Consider the following 19707-nt stretch of genomic DNA (forward strand, 5'->3'; position numbering starts at 1 on the left):
CGTAGGCACCCCAAGTGCTTGGAAGTTTTTAAACCAACAATACTGAACACGAACTGAAAAACATTACATAGTCATTGTTCTTAATAATTAAAAGTGTAGGCAGATACCACATTAACTAAGAATGTCAAGTTTGATAGGTATTGTCATTCTGTATTTTGAAACAGCACAAGGTCTTGAAAATAGAGCCAGGAAAGAGCTCTGAATTGGGAAGAGAAATAACCAGTGGAACTTTTCTTAAACCTGTGATGACCTCTCCCAACACCCAGCCTTCACACATGCAATCTTCTGGAGAAACATTCTCATTTGCCCAAGACCACAGTGATCACACACTCCTGATCATTCACCTGGCAGACTTCTTCCAGACATACATTATCATTATTGTGTTTTTCCTCTAACAGGTTAAATTGGCTCCTGTTATGTGCTCTTGAATCTTGAACATATTGGTAGCACTTTTGCACTTTATGGTAACTTCCTATTAAGAGTGTATCCCCTATAATATCTGAGACACAAAGAAGCATGTGTGCCTGCTCAGCCTAATGAACTTAGCATATCACATAACAGCATCTCTGATATATTTGCTGGGTGAATATTTGTGGAAGGCAGGCAGGCAGACAGGGATTGTTAATGTGAGACTTATAGATTGGCTTCAGCATAATTATGGAAAAGGTCAACAAAGGGAAGACAGATAATTTGTTCCCCCTCCAAAGAACAGTCTCTCAACATCATATTTATGGGAAAGAAACAAAGGAAGGAATGTCTAGCACCCAATCCCTGTTTATCTGGTTTAGGGAATGGTTCTATTTTAAAAATTAAATCAAACCACATCAGAAGGCAGAGACTGTAGTATACGAGTTGGTCAAAAGCGTGTATTTTTATATTTTCCTATATTACTAATACCTCCTACAATTTTCTAACATAAGTTCAATGGTATGAAATAAAACAATATTCATGTTTCTAGAAAATATTATACATAGGCATTAGACATGAATGTATGTAGCGTCTATGTACTACTGTACTATAAATGAGTTTTTAGTAAATTCAATTTCAAATTTCTATATACTTATTTAGTAGCTAACAAGTGATTAAAAAATTTAAAGATTTAGGGAGAATTCATCCATATATAAGTTACATATAACAAATACATATCAAGGAAAGTTTTCAACTGTTTATAATGATAGTTAGCAAGTGTCTCAGGATTTGTTAGAAACTGTTTGCAAGTCCAGTCTTACATAAAATGGCCTGAAAGATCTTTGACTTCTCCCAGGTGGACAAGCAAGAACTTAACTCTAATAAATCTGTAAATGATATGCATTTGTTGTTGTTGTTGTTGTTATTTTGCCAAAGTGCAGATTTGACTCCTTTATGATAAAGGATGAAAGAGGAATAAATCTTTATCTAGTGAGTAAGCCAGTCTGTCATCTAGAATACTGTCTCTACTGATTATAAAACATGCAAAGTTTCATAGTAAGTGACTGAGGTGTAACATAGCTTTTATGTAAATGTTTGTTAACATTTAATTTTAGAGGTTAATCCTATATGTTACTAAGAATTTAAATATTTTGATATATTAGGAATTATTCCCCAAATATACATGCATGGATATAGAGATATAGTATGTGTTTGTGTCTGTGTGTGTATTTTAAATATTTTTACCTTTGGAGTTTTAGAAAGGTTGTTCTTATGAGGAAAGGAAATTAAAATAAACTGGCTTGTGAATTAATTTATTATTATTAGTGAAAATCTATTAATTTAAATTACCTATATTACCCTCAAATATTGAAACACATAAAGACTTATTGTTAAATGATTTGCCTATTATTTTAATTTAAAAACTGATACCAACTGTAATACCTATTAAGGACTGAACATGTTTATTTCATTGGAAGTTATATGTGTTTGGATCACATAACTGTATAAAACACCAAAAACAGGAAAATGTAAATATGTAGTGTAATATACATATGTTAAATTCTATGTATTTAGATCCAAACTGTTAGTTAAGGTCAATCTGTGATAGGTATAGAAAAGAAAAGAGAAAAGGAAAGGAAAGACCAAGATCAAGTAAAACAAAAGCAAAAGGCCTTTGTCTTTACATCTCTTTCATAGAAAGTAACAGATAATGTTACCATTTTGCTGTTACTCCATTTGGTATTATTAATTTAAACAGGAGGGTTCTAAACTATAGTTACAAACATGGAGAATCCTTGTTTTCCTTGTTCTCAGAGTGCCCCTGGTTCAGTGAATTCAAGCTCAAGGTGTACCTGTAACTTCATCTTTAATGTGAGAAAATTATGCTTACCCAGAAGACTACTGTCCTAAATGAGGTTATGAGTATGAAATGGAAGACACACAAAAATACTAACACTCTAATACATTTTAGTTCTATTCTCTTCCCACATGCTCCTTTCACTCTCCATTTGACACATTTTTATTCTATTAAACATTTCCATCAAATGATGCAATTGGGAGGAGTCAAGATGGCGGAGAAGTAGCAGCCTGAGACTACATCAGGTAACAGGAGATCAGCTCGATAGCTTATCTAAACATAGCAAACACCTACAAATCCAACGGGAGAGCGAAGAGAAGAAGAACAGCAACTCTAGAAACAGAAAATCAACCACTTTCTGAAAGGTAGGACTGGCGGAGAAGTGAATCTAAAACGACGGGAAGATAGACCGCGGGGGGAGGGGCCGGCTCCCGGCAAGCGGCGGAGGAACGGAGCACAAAATCAGGACTTTTAAAAGTCTGTTCCACTGAGGGACATTGCTCCAGGGGCTAAACCGGGGTGAAGCCCACACGGGGCCAGCGTGGCCCCAGGCCCCGCAAGGTCACAGAAGGATCGGGGGTGTCAGAGTGTCTGAGAGCTCGCGGGTATTAGAACGGAGAAACCGGCTGCAAAGACAGAGCCGAGGACTGAACTCTCAGCTCGGGGTTACCTTGAACTGGTCGCGGGCTGGGTGAGCTCGGAGCGCGGCTAGAGGCTGGGGATACGGGAGTGATTGGGTGCTGTCCTCTGGGGGCGCACTGAGGAGTGGGGCCCCAGGCTCTCGGCTCCTCCGGGCCGGAGACTGGGAGGCCGCCATTTTCATTCCCGTCCTCCGGAACTCTACGGAAAGAGTTCAGGGAACAGAAGCTCCCAAAAGCGAACCCGAGCCGATTACTTAGTCCGGCCGCCGGTAAGGGCGGTGCAATCCCGCCTCGGGCAAAGACACTTGAGAGTCACTACAACAGGCCCCTCCCCCAGAAGATCAACAAAATATCCAGCCAGGACAAAGTTCATCTATCAAGGAGAAAGCAGATGCAATTCCTAAGACAGCAGAGCAATTCCAGAGGAGGAGAAAGCAAAGCACGGAACTCATGGCTTTCTCCCCATGATTCTTTAGTCTTGCGGCTACTTCAATTTTTTTTTCTTTTTTCAATTTTTTATTTTTTTTTCTTTTTTCAATTTTTTTTCTTTTTTCTTTTTTCTTCTTCTGCTAAATTTTTTTAAAAACTTTTACCCTTTTCTTTTTTAACGTTTTTTGACTAGTTCATCTAAATATATATATTTTTTCTTTCTTTTTTATATTTTTTTATTTGTTTTATTTTTTAAATTTTTTTCTTTTTTTTTTTCTTTTTTTTTCAGAACCTGTTTTTTATCCCCTCCCCCCCCCCCCCACAATTTGGGGTCTCTTCTGATTTGGTTACAGCGCATTTTTCCGGGGTCTTTGCCACCCTATTAGTAGTTTATTTGCTCCTTCATATCCTCTTATCTGGACAAAATGACAAGGCGGAAAAAATCACCACAAACAAAAGAACAAGAGACAGTACCGAAGGCTAGGGACCTAATCAACACAGACATTGGTACTATGTCAGATCAAGAGTTCAGAATGACGATTCTGAACATTCTAGCCGGGCTCGAAAAAGGCATGGAAGATATTAGAGAAACCCTCTCTGGAGATATTAAAGCCCTTTCTGGAGAAATTAAAGAACTAAGGTCTAACCAAGTTGAAATTAAAAAAGCTATTAATGAGGTGCAATCAAAAATGGAGGCTCTCACTGCTAGGATCAATGAGGCAGAAGAAAGAATTAGTGATATAGAAGACCAAATGACAGAGAATAAGGAAGCCGAGCAAAAGAGGGACAAACAGCTACTGGACCATGAGGGGAGAATTCGAGAGATAAGTGACACCATAAGACGAAACAACATTAGAATAATTGGGATTCCAGAAGAAGAAGAAACAGAGAGGGGAGCAGAGGGTCTATTGGAGAGAATCATTGGAGAGAATTTCCCTAATATGGCAAAGGGAACAAGCATTAAAATCCAGGAGATGCAGAGAACCCCCCTCAAAGTCAACAAGAATAGGTCCACACCCCGTCACCTAATAGTAAAATTTACAAGTCTTAGTGACAAAGAGAAAATCCTGAAAGCAGCCCGAGAAAAGAAATCAGTAACATACAATGGTAAAAATATTAGATTGGCGGCAGACTTATCCACAGAGACCTGGCAGGCCAGAAAGAGCTGGCATGATATATTTAGAGCACTCAACGAGAAAAACATGCAGCCAAGAATACTCTATCCAGCTAGGCTATCATTGAAAATAGAAGGAGAGATCAAAAGCTTCCAGGACAAACAAAAACTGAAAGAATTTGCAAACACCAAACCAGCTCTCCAGGAAATATTGAAAGGGGTCCTCTAAGCAAAGAGAGAGCCTAAAAGTAGTAGATCAGAAAGGTACAGAGACAATATACAGTAACAGTCACCTTACAGGCTACTAATGGCACTAAATTCATATCTCTCAATAGTTACCCTGAATGTTAAAGGGCTAAATGCCCCAATCAAAAGACACAGGGTATCAGAATGGATAAAAAAACAAAACCCATCAGTATGTTGCCTTCAAGAAACTCATTTTAGACGCGAAGACACCTCCAGATTTAAAGTGAGGGGGTGGAAAACAATTTACCATGCTAATGGGCATCAGAAGAAAGCTGGGGTGGCAATCCTTATATCAGATCAATTAGATTTTAAGCCAAAGACTATAATAAGAGATGAGGAAGGACACTATATCCTACTCAAAGGGTCTGTCCAACAAGAAGATCTAACAATTTTAAATATCTATGCCCCTAACGTGGGAGCAGCCAACTATATCAACCAATTAATAACAAAATCAAAGAAACACATCAATAATAATACAATAATAGTAGGGGACTTTAACACTCCCCTCACTGAAATGGACAGATCATCCAAGCAAAAGATCAACAAGGAAATAAAGGCCTTAAATGACAAACTGGACCAGATGGACATCACAGATATATTCAGAACATTTCATCCCAAAGCAACAGAATACACATTCTTCTCTAGTGCACATGGAACCTTCTCCAGAATAGATCACATCCTGGGTCACAAATCAGGTCTCAACCGGTATCAAAAGATTAGGATTATTCCCTGCATATTTTCAGACCACAATGCTCTGAAGCTAGAACTCAATCACAAGACGAAAGCTGGAAAGAACCCAAATACATGGAGACTAAACAGCATCCTTCTAAAGAATGAATGGGTCAACCAGGAAATTAAAGAAGAATTGAAAAAATTCATGGAAACAAATGATAATGAAAACACAACAGTTCAAAATCTGTGGGACACAGCAAAGGCAGTCCTGAGAGGAAAATATATAGCGGTACAAGCCTTTCTCAGGAAACAAGAAAGGTCTCAAGTACACAACCTAACCCTACACGTAAAGGAGCTGGAGAAAGAACAAGAAAGAAACCCTAAACCCAGCAGGAGAAGAGAAATCATAAAGATCAGAGCAGAAATCAATGAAATAGAAACCAAAAAAACAATAGAAAAAATCAATGAAACTAGGAGCTGGTTCTTTGAAAGAATCAATAGGATTGATAAACCCCTGGCCAGACTCATCAAAAAGAAAAGAGAAAGGACCCAAATCAATAAAATCATGAATGAAAGAGGAGAGATCACAACTAACACCAAAGAAATACAGACAATTATAAGAACATACTATGAGCAACTCTACGCCAACAAATTGGCCAATCTGGAAGAAATGGATGCATTCCTAGAGACATATAAACTACCACAACTGAACCAGGAAGAAATAGAAAACCTGAACAGGCCCATAACCAGTAAGGAGATTGAAACAGTCATCAAAAATCTCCAAACAAACAAAAGCCCAGGGCCAGACGGCTTCCCAGGGGAATTCTACCAAACATTTAAAGAAGAACTCATTCCTATTCTCCTGAAACTGTTCCAAAAAATAGAAATGGAAGGAAAACTTCCAAACTCATTCTATGAGGCCAGCATCACCTTGATCCCAAAACCAGACAAGGATCCCACCAAAAAAGAGAACTACAGACCAATATCCTTGATGAACACAGACGCAAAAATTCTCGCCAAAATACTAGCCAATAGGATTCAACAGTACATTAAAAGGATTATTCACCACGATCAAGTGGGATTTATTCCAGGGCTGCAGGGTTGGTTCAACATCCGCAAATCAATCAATGTGATAGAACACATTAATAAAAGAAAGAACAAGAATCATATGATACTCTCAATAGATGCTGAAAAAGCATTTGACAAAGTACAGCATCCCTTCCTGATCAAAACTCTTCAAAGTGTGGGGATAGAGGGCACATACCTCAATATTATCAAAGCCATCTATGAAAAACCCACCGCAAATATCATTCTCAATGGAGAAAAACTGAAAGCTTTTCCGTTAAGGTCAGGAACACGGCAGGGATGTCCATTATCACCACTGCTATTCAACATAGTATTAGAAGTCCTAGCCTCAGCAATCAGACAACAAAAAGAAATTAAAGGCATCCAAATTGGTAAAGAAGAAGTCAAACTATCACTCTTCGCAGATGATATGATACTATATGTGGAAAACCCAAAAGACTCCACTCCAAAAATGCTAGAACTTGTACAGGAATTCAGTAAAGTGTCAGGATATAAAATCAATGCACAGAAATCAGTTGCATTTCTGTACACCAACAACAAGACTGAAGAAAGAGAAATTAAGGAGTCAATCCCATTTACAATTGTACCCAAAACTATAAGATACCTAGGAATAAACCTAACCAAAGAGACTAAGAATCTATACACAGAAAATTATAAAGTACTCATGAAAGAAATTGAGGAAGACACAAAAAAATGGAAAAATGTTCCATGCTCCTGGATTGGAAGAATAAATATTGTGAAAATGTCTATGCTACCTAAAGCAATCTACACATTTAATGCAATCCCTATCAAAATACCATCCATTTTTTTCAAAGAAATGGAACAAATAATCCTAAAATTTATATGGAACCAGAAAAGACCTCGAATAGCCAAAGGAATATTGAAGAACAAAGCCAAAGTTGGTGGCATCACAATTCCGGACTTCAAGCTCTATTACAAAGCTGTCATCATCAAGACAGCATGGTACTGGCACAAAAACAGACACATAGATCAGTGGAACAGAATAGAGAGCCCAGAAATCGACCCTCAACTCTATGGTCAACTAATCTTCGACAAAGCAGGAAAGAATGTCCAATGGAAAAAAGACAGCCTCTTCAATAAATGGTGCTGGGAAAATTGGACAGCCACATGCAGAAAAATGAAATTGGACCACTTCCTTACACCACACACGAAAATAGACTCCAAATGGATGAAGGACCTCAATGTGAGAAAGGAATCCGTCAAAATCCTTGAGGAGAACGCAGGCAGCAACCTCTTCGACCTCAGCCGCAGCAACATCTTCCTAGGAACAACAGCAAAGGCAAGGGAAGCAAGGGCAAAAATGAACTATTGGGATTTCATCAAGATCAAAAGCTTTTGCACAGCAAAGGAAACAGTTAACAAAACCAAAAGACAACTGACAGAATGGGAGAAGATATTTGCAAATGACATATCAGATAAAGGGCTAGTATCCAAAATCTATAAGGAACTTAGCAAACTCAACACCCAAAGAACAAACAATCCAATCAAGAAATGGGCAGAGGACATGAACAGACATTTCTGCAAAGAAGACATCCAGATGGCCAACAGACACATGAAAAAGTGCTCCACGTCACTCGGCATCAGGGAAATACAAATCAAAACCACAATGAGATATCACCTCACACCAGTCAGAATGGCTAAAATTAACAAGTCAGGAAATGACAGATGCTGGAGAGGATGCGGAGAAAGGGGAACCCTCCTCCACTGTTGGTGGGAATGCAAGCTGGTGCAACCACTCTGGAAAACAGCATGGAGGTTCCTCAAAATGTTGAAAATAGAACTACCCTATGACCCAGCAATTGCACTACTGGGTATTTACCCTAAAGATACAAACATAGTGATCCGAAGGGGCACGTGTACCCGAATGTTTATAGCAGCAATGTCTACAATAGCCAGACTATGGAAAAAACCTAGATGTCCATCAACAGATGAATGGATCAAGAAGAAGTGGTATATATACACAATGGAATACTATGCAGCCATCAAAAGAAATGAAATCTTGCCATTTGTGACGACGTGGATGGAACTAGAGCGTATCATGCTTAGTGAAATAAGTCAATCGGAGAAAGACAACTATCATATGATCTCCCTGATATGAGGACATGGAGAAGCAACATGGGGAGGTAGGGGGATAGGAGAAGAATAAATGAAACAAGATGGGATTGGGAGGGTGACAAACCATAAATGACTCTTAATCTCACAGAACAAACTGGGGGTTGCTGGGGGGAGGTGCGATTGGGAGAGGGGGAGCGGGCTATGGACATTGGGGAGGGGAGGCGAACCATAAGAGACTATGGACTCTGAAAAACAACCTGAGGGTTTTGAAGGGTCAGGGGTGGGAGGTTGGGGGAACAGGTGGTGGGTGATGGGGAGGGCACGTTTTGCATGGAGCACTAGGTGTTGTGCAAAAAGAGTGAATACTGTTACGCTGAAAAAATTAATAAAAAGGGAAAAAAAAATGATGCAATTGGAATGTTCATGAAATTCCAATGGTAATTTAACTTCTGTGTATCTCTGAATCCAGCAAAACCTGTGTTACAAATTTATGTAAAAGGTCAGATATATTTCCCTTATCAAAACTGTTTTCCCAGTTTTGGTCGGGAGATTTATAGTAGTAGTCCATCCTTGGATATCTTGATCAACCATCTGCACCCATGAATTTCACACTTGTGATAACTGCCACATTTCCAAAGTCTGGCGGCTAAAATTCATACTTATTTTAAAACTCTTCCACCAATCTCCCTAACTCTTAGAGTTAAGATTTCCATCTGACATTGATTTTCGGATTTCATTGCTACAAGGGAAAAGTCTTATCTCAAGAATTCATACACTGAACACTATACCATTTTGTAAAAATACTTCAGCTCAAGCATCAGAAACAGTGACAGAGAATAGCTACTCATACTGAGATGCAGTCTTGTGTGAATTCCAATAACTATGAGATATTTTCCTACAGATTGCAGAATATAAGACACTCAAAGCTCTAACTGCTTGCATTCTATGCTATTTCATGGGTAAAGGGAATTGAACATAATAGAAGGAAAATTGCAATAAAATTTATAGATCAAAGATGCTTAGTAGAGGTAATACGCATTTATGGCATGAAAACAATGTGCACTTATTCATTCCATGCTTCTATTTTAACCATCAAGGCACTTTGTATATCCAATGACAGAAGGCCTGCCAGGAAGAGAATACTTAAATATGATACTCCATTTAAATTCCACACCTTATTTAAAATCTAATTTAAGAAAAATTTCAAATATGAACTATTTTCTCTAACATTTGCTTGGACATTTTTTATGCAGCTTGGAGGAAGTCATTAGATCACTCCAGGATCCAGAAAACCTGGATCCCATTCTAGTGCTATCACCAGCTAGCTCTGTGACCTACGGCAGTTACTCCATCTTTCTTGTCATCAAGTTACACTTCAGTAGTATGAATATATAATCTCTATCGTCCCTGACAGCCAAATAGCCTGTGAATTTTTTTTTTACTTAAATACTTCTTAGAGTAGTTAACCTTGTAGTTTTTGAAACTGTGTTGTGTTGGTTATATTCCAACTTTATTAATTACTACCCGTGTGAATTCAAGCAAATTATGTAACCACTATATGCCTCAGTTTCCCTATCTGTAAAATGGGAATAATAATAATGGGGTTATTGTTAGAATTAAATGAGATATATTTTAATGATTCAATATGTAAGTTTTCTTACATTTTAACATATCTTGAAGCAGGAAATGTATTAAAGAAACCATAAATAAGCACTTACCAGAGTTTAATCACCAGCATTTTTTTCCCCAATGGTAAATGAAATTGCAGCATGCGTTACACTAAGATGTTAAACAGTAACATCTGAACATCTTAGATTAGACAAAATTTGGTAATACATATGAAATGCTTGGGGTAATGTTTGGTACAAAAATTACCCAATAGCTGATACTATCATTTTTTCTATAAGTAAACAATAATTGTTATATCTAAGTTAAGTGTGATGGGTAAAGTCTGATAATTTAAGAATGATTAAAAGCTTGCTAGTCGACAAACCATAAATGACTCTTAATCTCACAAAACAAACTGGGGGTTGCTGGGGAGAGGTGGGGTTGGGGGGGGTTGTGGACATTGGGGAAGGTATGTGCTATCATAAGTGCTGTGAAGTGTGTAAACCTGATGATTCACAGACCTGTTACCCTGGGGATAAAAATACATTATATGTTTATTAAAAAAAAAAAATTGGAAGGGGAGGCAAACCATAAGAGACTATGGACTCTGAAAAACAACCTGAGGGTTTTGAAGGTGCGGGAGTGGGAGGTTGGGGGAACCAGGTGGTGGGTAATAGGGAGGGCACGTATTGCATGGAGCACTGGGTGTTGTGCAAAAACAATGAATACTGTTACACTGAAAAAAATAAATAAAAAAAAATCAAGAAAATATGGCAGAACTGACATCTACGCAAAAAAAAAAGCTTGCTAGTCATACAGACTTTGTTCAGTTTTGTATCTAAATTCATAATACAAACTTATTAATAACTATATTCATATTAATCAATATCAGTCAACAAAAAATATGACTTTCTACTTGAACAGTATAGTTTTATCTAATTAAATATTTTTATGATTAAAAGCTTAACATGTGCTTATTTTTACTTTACCAAGATGATTAAAGAGGGAAAGCATAAATGATGAGAAAATTAAAAAAACAGTAATATATTTATGAGGCTTACCACATTATTCAATATAAAGGGAAAAAAATGTAACAGCATAGCACAAACCAACTTTGTAGGTTATAATCACCTCATAAATTCTCAAGAATGGTTAATACTAGATTAATAACTTTTAAGGAACAGGTTATTGCAACTATCCCCTTTGTTATTGGTCTACAGATATTAAGCATTTATATAGAAACCCTGTCTTGCAGAATGCTTTATAGCACTCCAAAGCTGGCATGACTTCAATTTCCAAGTTTTATTTTCTTAGAAACATCAGAGAGTTTCACTCCGCATTAAAAACAAAAAAAAAGCATATACTTACTAAATTAGGTATATTATGATGAAAAGCAATCTAAACTCAGGAAGGACAAAATGTAAATGATGGCCACATATATACACAGACCCTGGCATAGAGTAGGTGCCACAAAAGTGTCATCGGTCAATATCATCTTTATTTAGTATCACAGAGCACTAGAGAGAACTAGGATCTTAAAGATGACCTAACTGGGAAACACTGAAACTGTAAAGGGCCTGGAATATGATGATAAAGTGAGAATTTGTGGAATAAAAATTTTCTAAAATAATTTATTTTCCTTTGTTTATCAATATAACACAGTAGATTTCTTTCACTATTGATAACTGGACTCATAAGTCAACATGATAATTCTAAGTATTTTTTTTTCTTATCTACATTATCTAGACAAATAAACCCTGTACAAACTGTGTTCTTGTGCTTTGGGCCTTATAAAGTACCTAAGGAAGAATAAAAATATGGTTCATGGAAACTTATTTTAATTATAGCTCATTTAAATTCTCTACAAAAAATTGGGAAATAATCAGGATTTCAATGGCTTTTAGAATATTCTGTGTGGACTTTGAAAATATTTACATAGTTTTTATATATGAATAAAACTTATTTATTTCTGCCATAGAGAAAGTGTTATTGTGTTATTATTGGATGAAATCAGGGTGACTCACGGGAGAAATTTCCATGTTCTACACACCTGAAATATACATAGTAATGATGAAAAATCAAAGGTTAAATTATAGTTCTCTCAACCATCGAGTGATTGAGATTTTGGAGAAAGAGAGCAAATAAAAGCAAAATAGGAAGGAGAAAATGTGCTATAGGTTAGAAGGATGTTTCTGAATAGTTAGATCCACACAAAGAAAAAGAAAAATGTAAAGGAAGTATTAAGGGATAAAACTGTCCAAAACACCACTTTATCCTTTTTCCACCTCATTTAATAGTTAGAAAAGAAGGTGCTTATTCCATCAAATTTCTATTAATCAAAGTAGTTTCTCTGACCTGCATTACTACTGGGAGGTTTGAGAATGATAGATCCCTTTACTTGGCAAAAACAAGTGCAAAAATCCAGTACTACTAATAATAATCAAAATATTTTCAATACCTTTAAGGAAATGGGGGGAAAACCTAGCTTCAATGAGAAAATAGAATACATAGGACACACTAACACTCACACATACATATATACGTATTCATATTATTGATCTCTCCATCATCTATCTACAATCTATATGTTGACTATAGAAATACATGAAACAAATTTGTATGTATTAATGTTAGAATTAACTATTGAAACACAATTCCTTAAAATTGATATTTTATTGTACAATGTGAACATACTTAACACTACTGAAACTGTAACTTTAAAATGATTAAAACAGTAAATTTTATGTTATGTTTCAAACCACAGTTTTAATAAATTAAAAGAAAGGTAACACTATGGAGTATTATGCCTCCATCAAAAAGGATGAATACCCAACTTTTGTATCAACATGGACGGGACTGGAAGAGATTATGCTGAGTGAAATAAGTCAATCAGAGAGAGTCAATTATCATATGGTTTCACTTATTTGTGGAGCATAAGCAATAACATGGAGGATATGGGGAGATGGAGAGGAGAAGGGAGTTGAGGGAAATTGGAGGACGAGATGAACCATGAGAGACTGTGAACTCTGAAAAAAAAAACTGAGGGTTTTGAAGGGGCCGTGGGTGGGAGGTTGGGTGAGTCTGGTGGTGGGTAATAGGGAGGACACATAGTACATGGAGCACTGGGTGTGGTGTATAAACGATGAATTCTGGTACACCGAAAAGAAATTTAAAAAATAAAAATTAAAAAAAAAAAAGAAAGGTAACAGATTTTTGCATCCAGCCATGTTAGAATAATTGGTACTGGAATACCCCTCCCAATATAGAAAAAAAAAAAGAATAAAGAATAAAATATGCGTCTCCTACATTTTACAATGGATGGACTCATTAAGGAAAAAAACAGTAATTTTTATTTTAAATCCAAACATACAAGGAAATAAAAGATCAAGCTGAGAAAAGGCAGGAAAAAGGGAAAAGATTAATGGAAATTCCAGCTAACCTGCTCATATTGAGCAACACTATCTTCTTTACCTTCCTTAAGTATAGGGGATGAAGCAAATCAGTCTTTCAACCAACAGATGTTGGTATCTTTGAGCTCAACTAATAAAAATTAACCAATTAGGAATTTTAACTCCAAAAGAAAGTTGCTCATTACTTTCTCCCAAACTAGGTAATAATCAACACTTTGTATTCAATGAAAAGAACAGCATATTAATAACTAGACTATTATCAAAGAGGAAAAATATTATTTGTCTTTTGTTCTAAAACTGTATGTTGTTTAAAAAAGTACTAGTATAAAAATATGAACATAAAAGAGGATGACAAAGAAAATATTTATTATAGTTAACTCAGACTATATAAATCACTAGGAAAATGCAAATTGCTCAGCACTAACATGGTCTCTATAGAGATACAGCATACCTCGTAATGGCTTTCTTCATTCTCCTGAATGTGGAAACCCGCAGAGCTGGGACATTTCTGAGGAGTGACAGGAATATTGTCACTTTTGCTGTGTGAGTTACACTGAAAGAGATTACCAAATAATTGTGACAAACTACTCCACATTTAGAGTGTCTACTGAGAGACATGGTTGTTTGCTAAGAGTCTAATTAAAGGAGTACCATTTGAACTAGCAAGGGTCTAGACTCATAGTAACATGCATTAATATGGAGACTTCCCCCCCCCCAAAAAAGATTAAAAATATCCCCAGGATAAACGAATTGTCAGAATGTTTTAAGTGAAATGAAAAAATCTTAAGTGTAGTTATTTTATTTTTACCCTGTCTTTTTTTAAGCCGCATCATTATGCTTATAATTTTAGTAGCTAAATCTTACATGATGCTACTATTTGTGTGAGGTATTATCCAAGTGCTTGATATATATCATACACAACTTGACGTAAATATTATTATTATCCCCACTTACAGGTGAGGAAAACTAGGCATACAAACTATTCTTACCAAGGTTGGGCTGCCTGCCCAGGTTTCTGGGAGTACACCTCATGCCTTATCTACTACATGCACAGCCTTTACAAATGATACATTTGAAGCAAACAAAAGTGAAAAACTTAAAGTTTAAGGTTTTGAAGTATTCACTTTTCTCCTGTACCAATACCAAGTATTTTTGAAACAGGTTAACTAAAATAATTCACGTGGAAAAGGATGTGAATTGTATAATGTAAGACATTAAATTATGGCTTGACCTTTCTCCATGAAAATACTAAAATGGTTGTTTTCCATATTCCTCATAAGATTTTTTTATGCAAAAATAAGATATTATTCGCTTCCTGTTATCCTTGCTTCCTTCTTTCCTAAATCTCTTAATTAGATTCAGGGCAAGAAATATTTACGAGTATTTGCGGTTTTTTATTACACATGATGTTGGAATTTCTAAGGCTCCTAATTAATGAAAGATATTGTAGGTGCTTCCGAAAAAGGTTCACCATTGGAATATAACCTTCACTCTTTCATATGAACAGATTTGTATGACATAAGTAGAGAAGATAATGTTTTTTCAAACTAGTATGGCACATTTTCAATTAACCAATGAAATTTTACTTTCCTCATGCCAAAAAATAATCTGTTAGAAAATGACTATCAAAGACATTTTAAAAAAGTGAATTAATTTTTGAGGCTAGTGTTAAGTTCAGTGTATTTTCACCTCAAGGCCACTATTTTATATATTTAACTATGTTTTTAAACACATTACATTCTTTTAGACTTGTTTTGAAGTACTTTTAAACACAGAAAAGGGGCAAAAACACCAAAAAAGAATTAATACTTCAAAAATATCAGTCAATTATCTCATTGTTAGTTTAAGGGAAAAAGCAATAGGACAGACTAGGAAAACATGACTCTCAAAACCCTATTAGGAACCTTTCTGCAAGGAAAAAAAAGATACATTGTTTCTGTCCTCTGTACAAATAGTTATCATTTCAACCATGTTCAAAACTTACCTCCTCTAGGAATTTTCACGGGTAAATAAGCAAATAGCAATAACCATTTTATCCTCTACTTGTAATCTAAGTAACTTCTAGGTGAAGTTTCTAAAATGCTGCTTTACCAGTTTAATTCCTGGGATGCGCCTAGGTTTGTCTGAACAATGTCACTTAATTATTAAGGACCATCTTTCGTATTTATCCACAGTGGCTGCCTTTGATTCCTAAGGAAAAAAGCTTTGACCTTAAAACAGTTATTGTCATCTATGATGTTTCCTAGACATTTTAATCATGCAATTCTCGTTCCTAGCCTCTCCTCTTATCTATTCATGCTGATTAATCTTTTTATTTGACAGAGAGAGAGAAGTCACAAGTAGTCAGAGAGGCAGGCAGAGAGGCAGGCAGAGAGAGAGAGGGAGAAACAGGCTCCTCACTGAACCGAGAGCCCGATGCGGGGCTCGATCCCAGGACCCTGAGATCATGACCTGAGCCGAAGGCAGAGGCTTAAACCACTGAGCCACCCAGGCGCCCCTGATTAATCTTTTTAAAACATCTCATGTCTTATGCAGTGTTTCTCCCTAGAAACATTTCAATACCTCTGGCCTGACAGTGGCTGTCACCCTGGCTGTATATTAGAATCACCTGGAGAGCTTTAAAAAATACCAATAACTGAGCCCTACCTCACACCAGATGAATTAGAACTCGGGCAAAAATATGGTTTAAATACCCAGGTAATTCTAATGTGCAGCTTGAGTTTAGCATCCCTGGGTTAACATTTCTTTGGTGCTCAGGACAATAAGGCAAATTTTGGCCTCACTCCTCTTTTGATCTGATCTCTTGCTCTTTAGCATTTGTTCTTCCTTCTCCTTATTTAATGTCATATGTTGGGAGCTGTTTTTTTCATGGATTATATCATAATGCCTTTGAATGTGAAAAAAAAACTATACTGTATAATGCTTTATACCTTTACATACAAGATTTTATGTATTATCTACCAGAAACCTCTGCAGAGACATAGAAACAAACCTTCTTTAACAGGTTCAGATAAATTCAGTGCCTTCATGCAACAATTTTTGCCAAGTAAATGCATTCCTAAGTGACAGAACTCAGGCTATTTCTCCTCTGCCATATCTCCCTTACGGCGTTCGTTCATTTGCTCATTCATCCACATATCTACTCTGCTTGTTTATTCATTTGTTTGATCATCAGATATTTACTGAGTGCATGCTATGGGTCAGGATTTGATTGGTTCATTAAGATATGGGATTTAATATCTATAATATTCACTTCAGCAGTGAAACCACACATAGAAATAAATAACCACCATGATATGTGAAAATACCACATGAAAATGTAAGCACAGGTTGCTTAGGGACAAAGAAGACAGAATGACTAGACTCCTGCATTTGATATGTGGGAAGAATCTGGAAAGATGGGAATCATGGTTGGCACACATTCACAACAAAACAAACCGCATGTGCAAAGGCTAGAAGACATGAATTCTTGTGACTTGGTCTGTGAGCTGCAAGGATTTTGACAGTGCTTTAACCATGAAGCCTGTGAGGACTGCTTTGAGGATAGAGAAAAGTTACTAGAGCTTTAAATTTAACAGTGGATCCAAGATGAGAAGTCACAGAATCGGGCTTAACATAAGGGAGGACTAGCAAATAATAGGGTAAGTGCTTCACAGTGGTGGTACCATGGGTGGGCCTACGTCACCTACCTCTCTTTCCCAAATTCAATAAAGAAATATAAGCAGACTGGGTGTGTTTGCAATATGACTGTTAACACCTAAGTCCTCCCATCCCAACAAGATCTCAACTCTAAGCCTCTCCTGTGCCTAGTTCAGGGCAGCCTCTGTTTGTAAAGCAGCGAATGGCACCCGAGGAAAAGTTTAACCCACTTTGCCTTCCTCGCTTTCTAAAATTTTTGAGTATGACAATGTAAATAGCTTCTGGTATGTAAATCTATAAGCGTGAGGAAAAAAAATTTAAAGTAACTCTATAAACAATATTTTGAGATCAAATATTATCAATAGCCAAAACTTTAAGGAAACAAGTTCTTAAGTGAAGACCAATTTAATCACTATGAATTCTTTCTAACAAGTTTCTATTTCAGGGAGAGCCGTAGCCTGAAATGGAAAGATTTATTATAAATGTCTCAAGATTTCACCCACCAATTTTTTTTTTCTGTTTGCCAAATTTGATATGAATAACTATATAATGAATATGGTTAAGATGAATTTGTTAAATCAGATTTCATATTGCAGACAAATCACTTGAGAGGTCCAGAGCTCAATAACAACAATCGTATTAAATGGAAATCACTGTAAATACATTTGTTTTATACTTTAAAATCCATTTGATGTTTTTCATTACCTATGATTAATAGTCTCCATTTTAATATGTGGGTAAATCTTGCTTCCCCAAAACACCCACTGTAGTTCTTGGGAAATTGTCATTCACTACTTACAGAAATACCTACAAAGAAAGGAAGGAAGGAAGGAAGGAAAAGAAATACCTACTCAAACTTGCCTCATGGTCAGGAATATTAGCCTTTTCATTTTTAACAAATTTCTAAGAAGGGAGTTCATAGCCATATAGCCATATAGCCATATCAAGAGAAAAGCTATCAACAGTGGCAAAAGCAACAAAAGTTTTATGAAAAATCACAGAACCATCACTAAGACAGAGGTGTTTTCTTGCTAAAAAGGGGGTTCTTTACATTTTCTCTATACTCAAACTCTATAGCAGCAACAATATGTTCTTTTATTCTACTACTCTTCCCACCTTCTTATAAAATCAAGATTGTTTGCTAAAAATCAATGGCACTGTTAATCATTGTAGAGGCAGTAGCCTTGCAATCATTATAGAGGCAGTAGCCTTGTATTTTTGTGCTATAGGTTTCATTAAATAATTAATCATTTATAATAAATAATTAAATAATTCCATTTGTTAAAAACTCCCACCGAAAATGTTATCCCTACCCATTTTAAGAAATTCTTCTTGGGAAGAACTATAAAATATTCTTAAAACTTTTGATTAAAAAGAGCTCTAAGTTTAATAAGAAATTCCCATTTGCAGAAAAGGATTTAAAGAGCTGTGTGTACTTGGTGTCTTGAACTTTTCTCCATTCATTCCTTTGGAGGACCCTTGTGAGTCGGGTTTTCACCACCAGCATTCCACTGAAACTGCTCTGTCATAACCACCAATGATTTGTACGTTAGTAACTCAACGAGAAATTCTCCGTTCTCATCTCACTTGACACAACTGATAACTCCTTTTCTTCCGGACATATTTATGTCACTAGCCTTCTAGGACACCACACACTTATGGTTTTCTTTTTACCGCTGTGCTCTCTTTCTCGAACCATTTAACTGTTCATGTTTTTATTGTTATTTAAAAACAAAAACAAAAACTGTAAAGCATAGAGAAAATGAAATCTAAGTACTTTCTTTAGATGGTATGTTGTCTGACAATGTCCTCCATTAGTTCCTGATTCTAAAATACTTCCTCAGTTAGACAAATGAACAATTTCTTATTTATTTATCTTTTTAAGCTTTTATTTATTTATCTAGAGAGAGAGAGAGAATGAGCAGGGGGAGAAGTAGAGGGAGAAGGAGAAGCAGCCTCCTTGCTAAGCAGAGAGCCCAATATGGGGACCCCAGGACTCCAGGATCGTGACCTGAGCTGAAAGCAGATGCTTAACCAAATGAGCCACCCAGGGGCCCAAGAATTTGTTTATAAGCAGACAAGGGAAGAACTCTTAGAATATTCCTAAACATGCTTACTTTTAAGAACATATTTTAAGAGTACTTCTAGAAACTGATGAAAATGTATAGTTTAAGAGATCTGTAGTGTGGATTCTCACCATTTCTGAAAATGTTTCCCAATCACTTACTGTCCTGGAATCTACTTTGTTTCATATCGGAAAGCCTGGAGCCTGTGTCAACGGCCTTCTAATGTCTTCTCTATATCTTCTCAATTGGCTTAATTTCCTTATCATCATTAAATATAATTTGAAAACAAAGTTAAAATGTTCACCAAACTGTGATGAACACAAAGTTAATCAGCTTGGGTAATAGATACTTTGATTTAAAATAAAAAATGCATTATAATAAATTTTAAAACCAAATGCCATATAAATACCTATTCAAATCATAGAAATACACATGGCCAGAAACTGTAACAATT

The 19707-nt window shown here is 36.2% G+C and overlaps 1 protein-coding gene across 5 annotated transcripts in view; it reads right to left on the reverse strand.

The window, feature by feature from the left end:
• Positions 1 to 19707, reverse strand: part of PCDH9 (protocadherin 9) — a 924405-nt gene that overhangs the window by 571586 nt on the left and 333112 nt on the right. For 2 of the 5 annotated variants that reach the window (XM_045977983.1, XM_045977980.1), the window contains exon 3: positions 14000 to 14101. The exons of 2 other annotated variants lie outside the window; for them this stretch is intronic. In XM_045977983.1, the coding sequence (XP_045833939.1) occupies positions 14000 to 14101 (102 nt within the window). The remainder of the gene's footprint in view (positions 1 to 13999; positions 14102 to 19707) is intronic. One more of the 5 variants, XM_045977981.1, reaches the window with a different exon arrangement.

Source organism: Meles meles, chromosome 14 (genome assembly GCF_922984935.1).
Source record: "Meles meles chromosome 14, mMelMel3.1 paternal haplotype, whole genome shotgun sequence".
NCBI lineage: Eukaryota > Metazoa > Chordata > Mammalia > Carnivora > Mustelidae > Meles > Meles meles.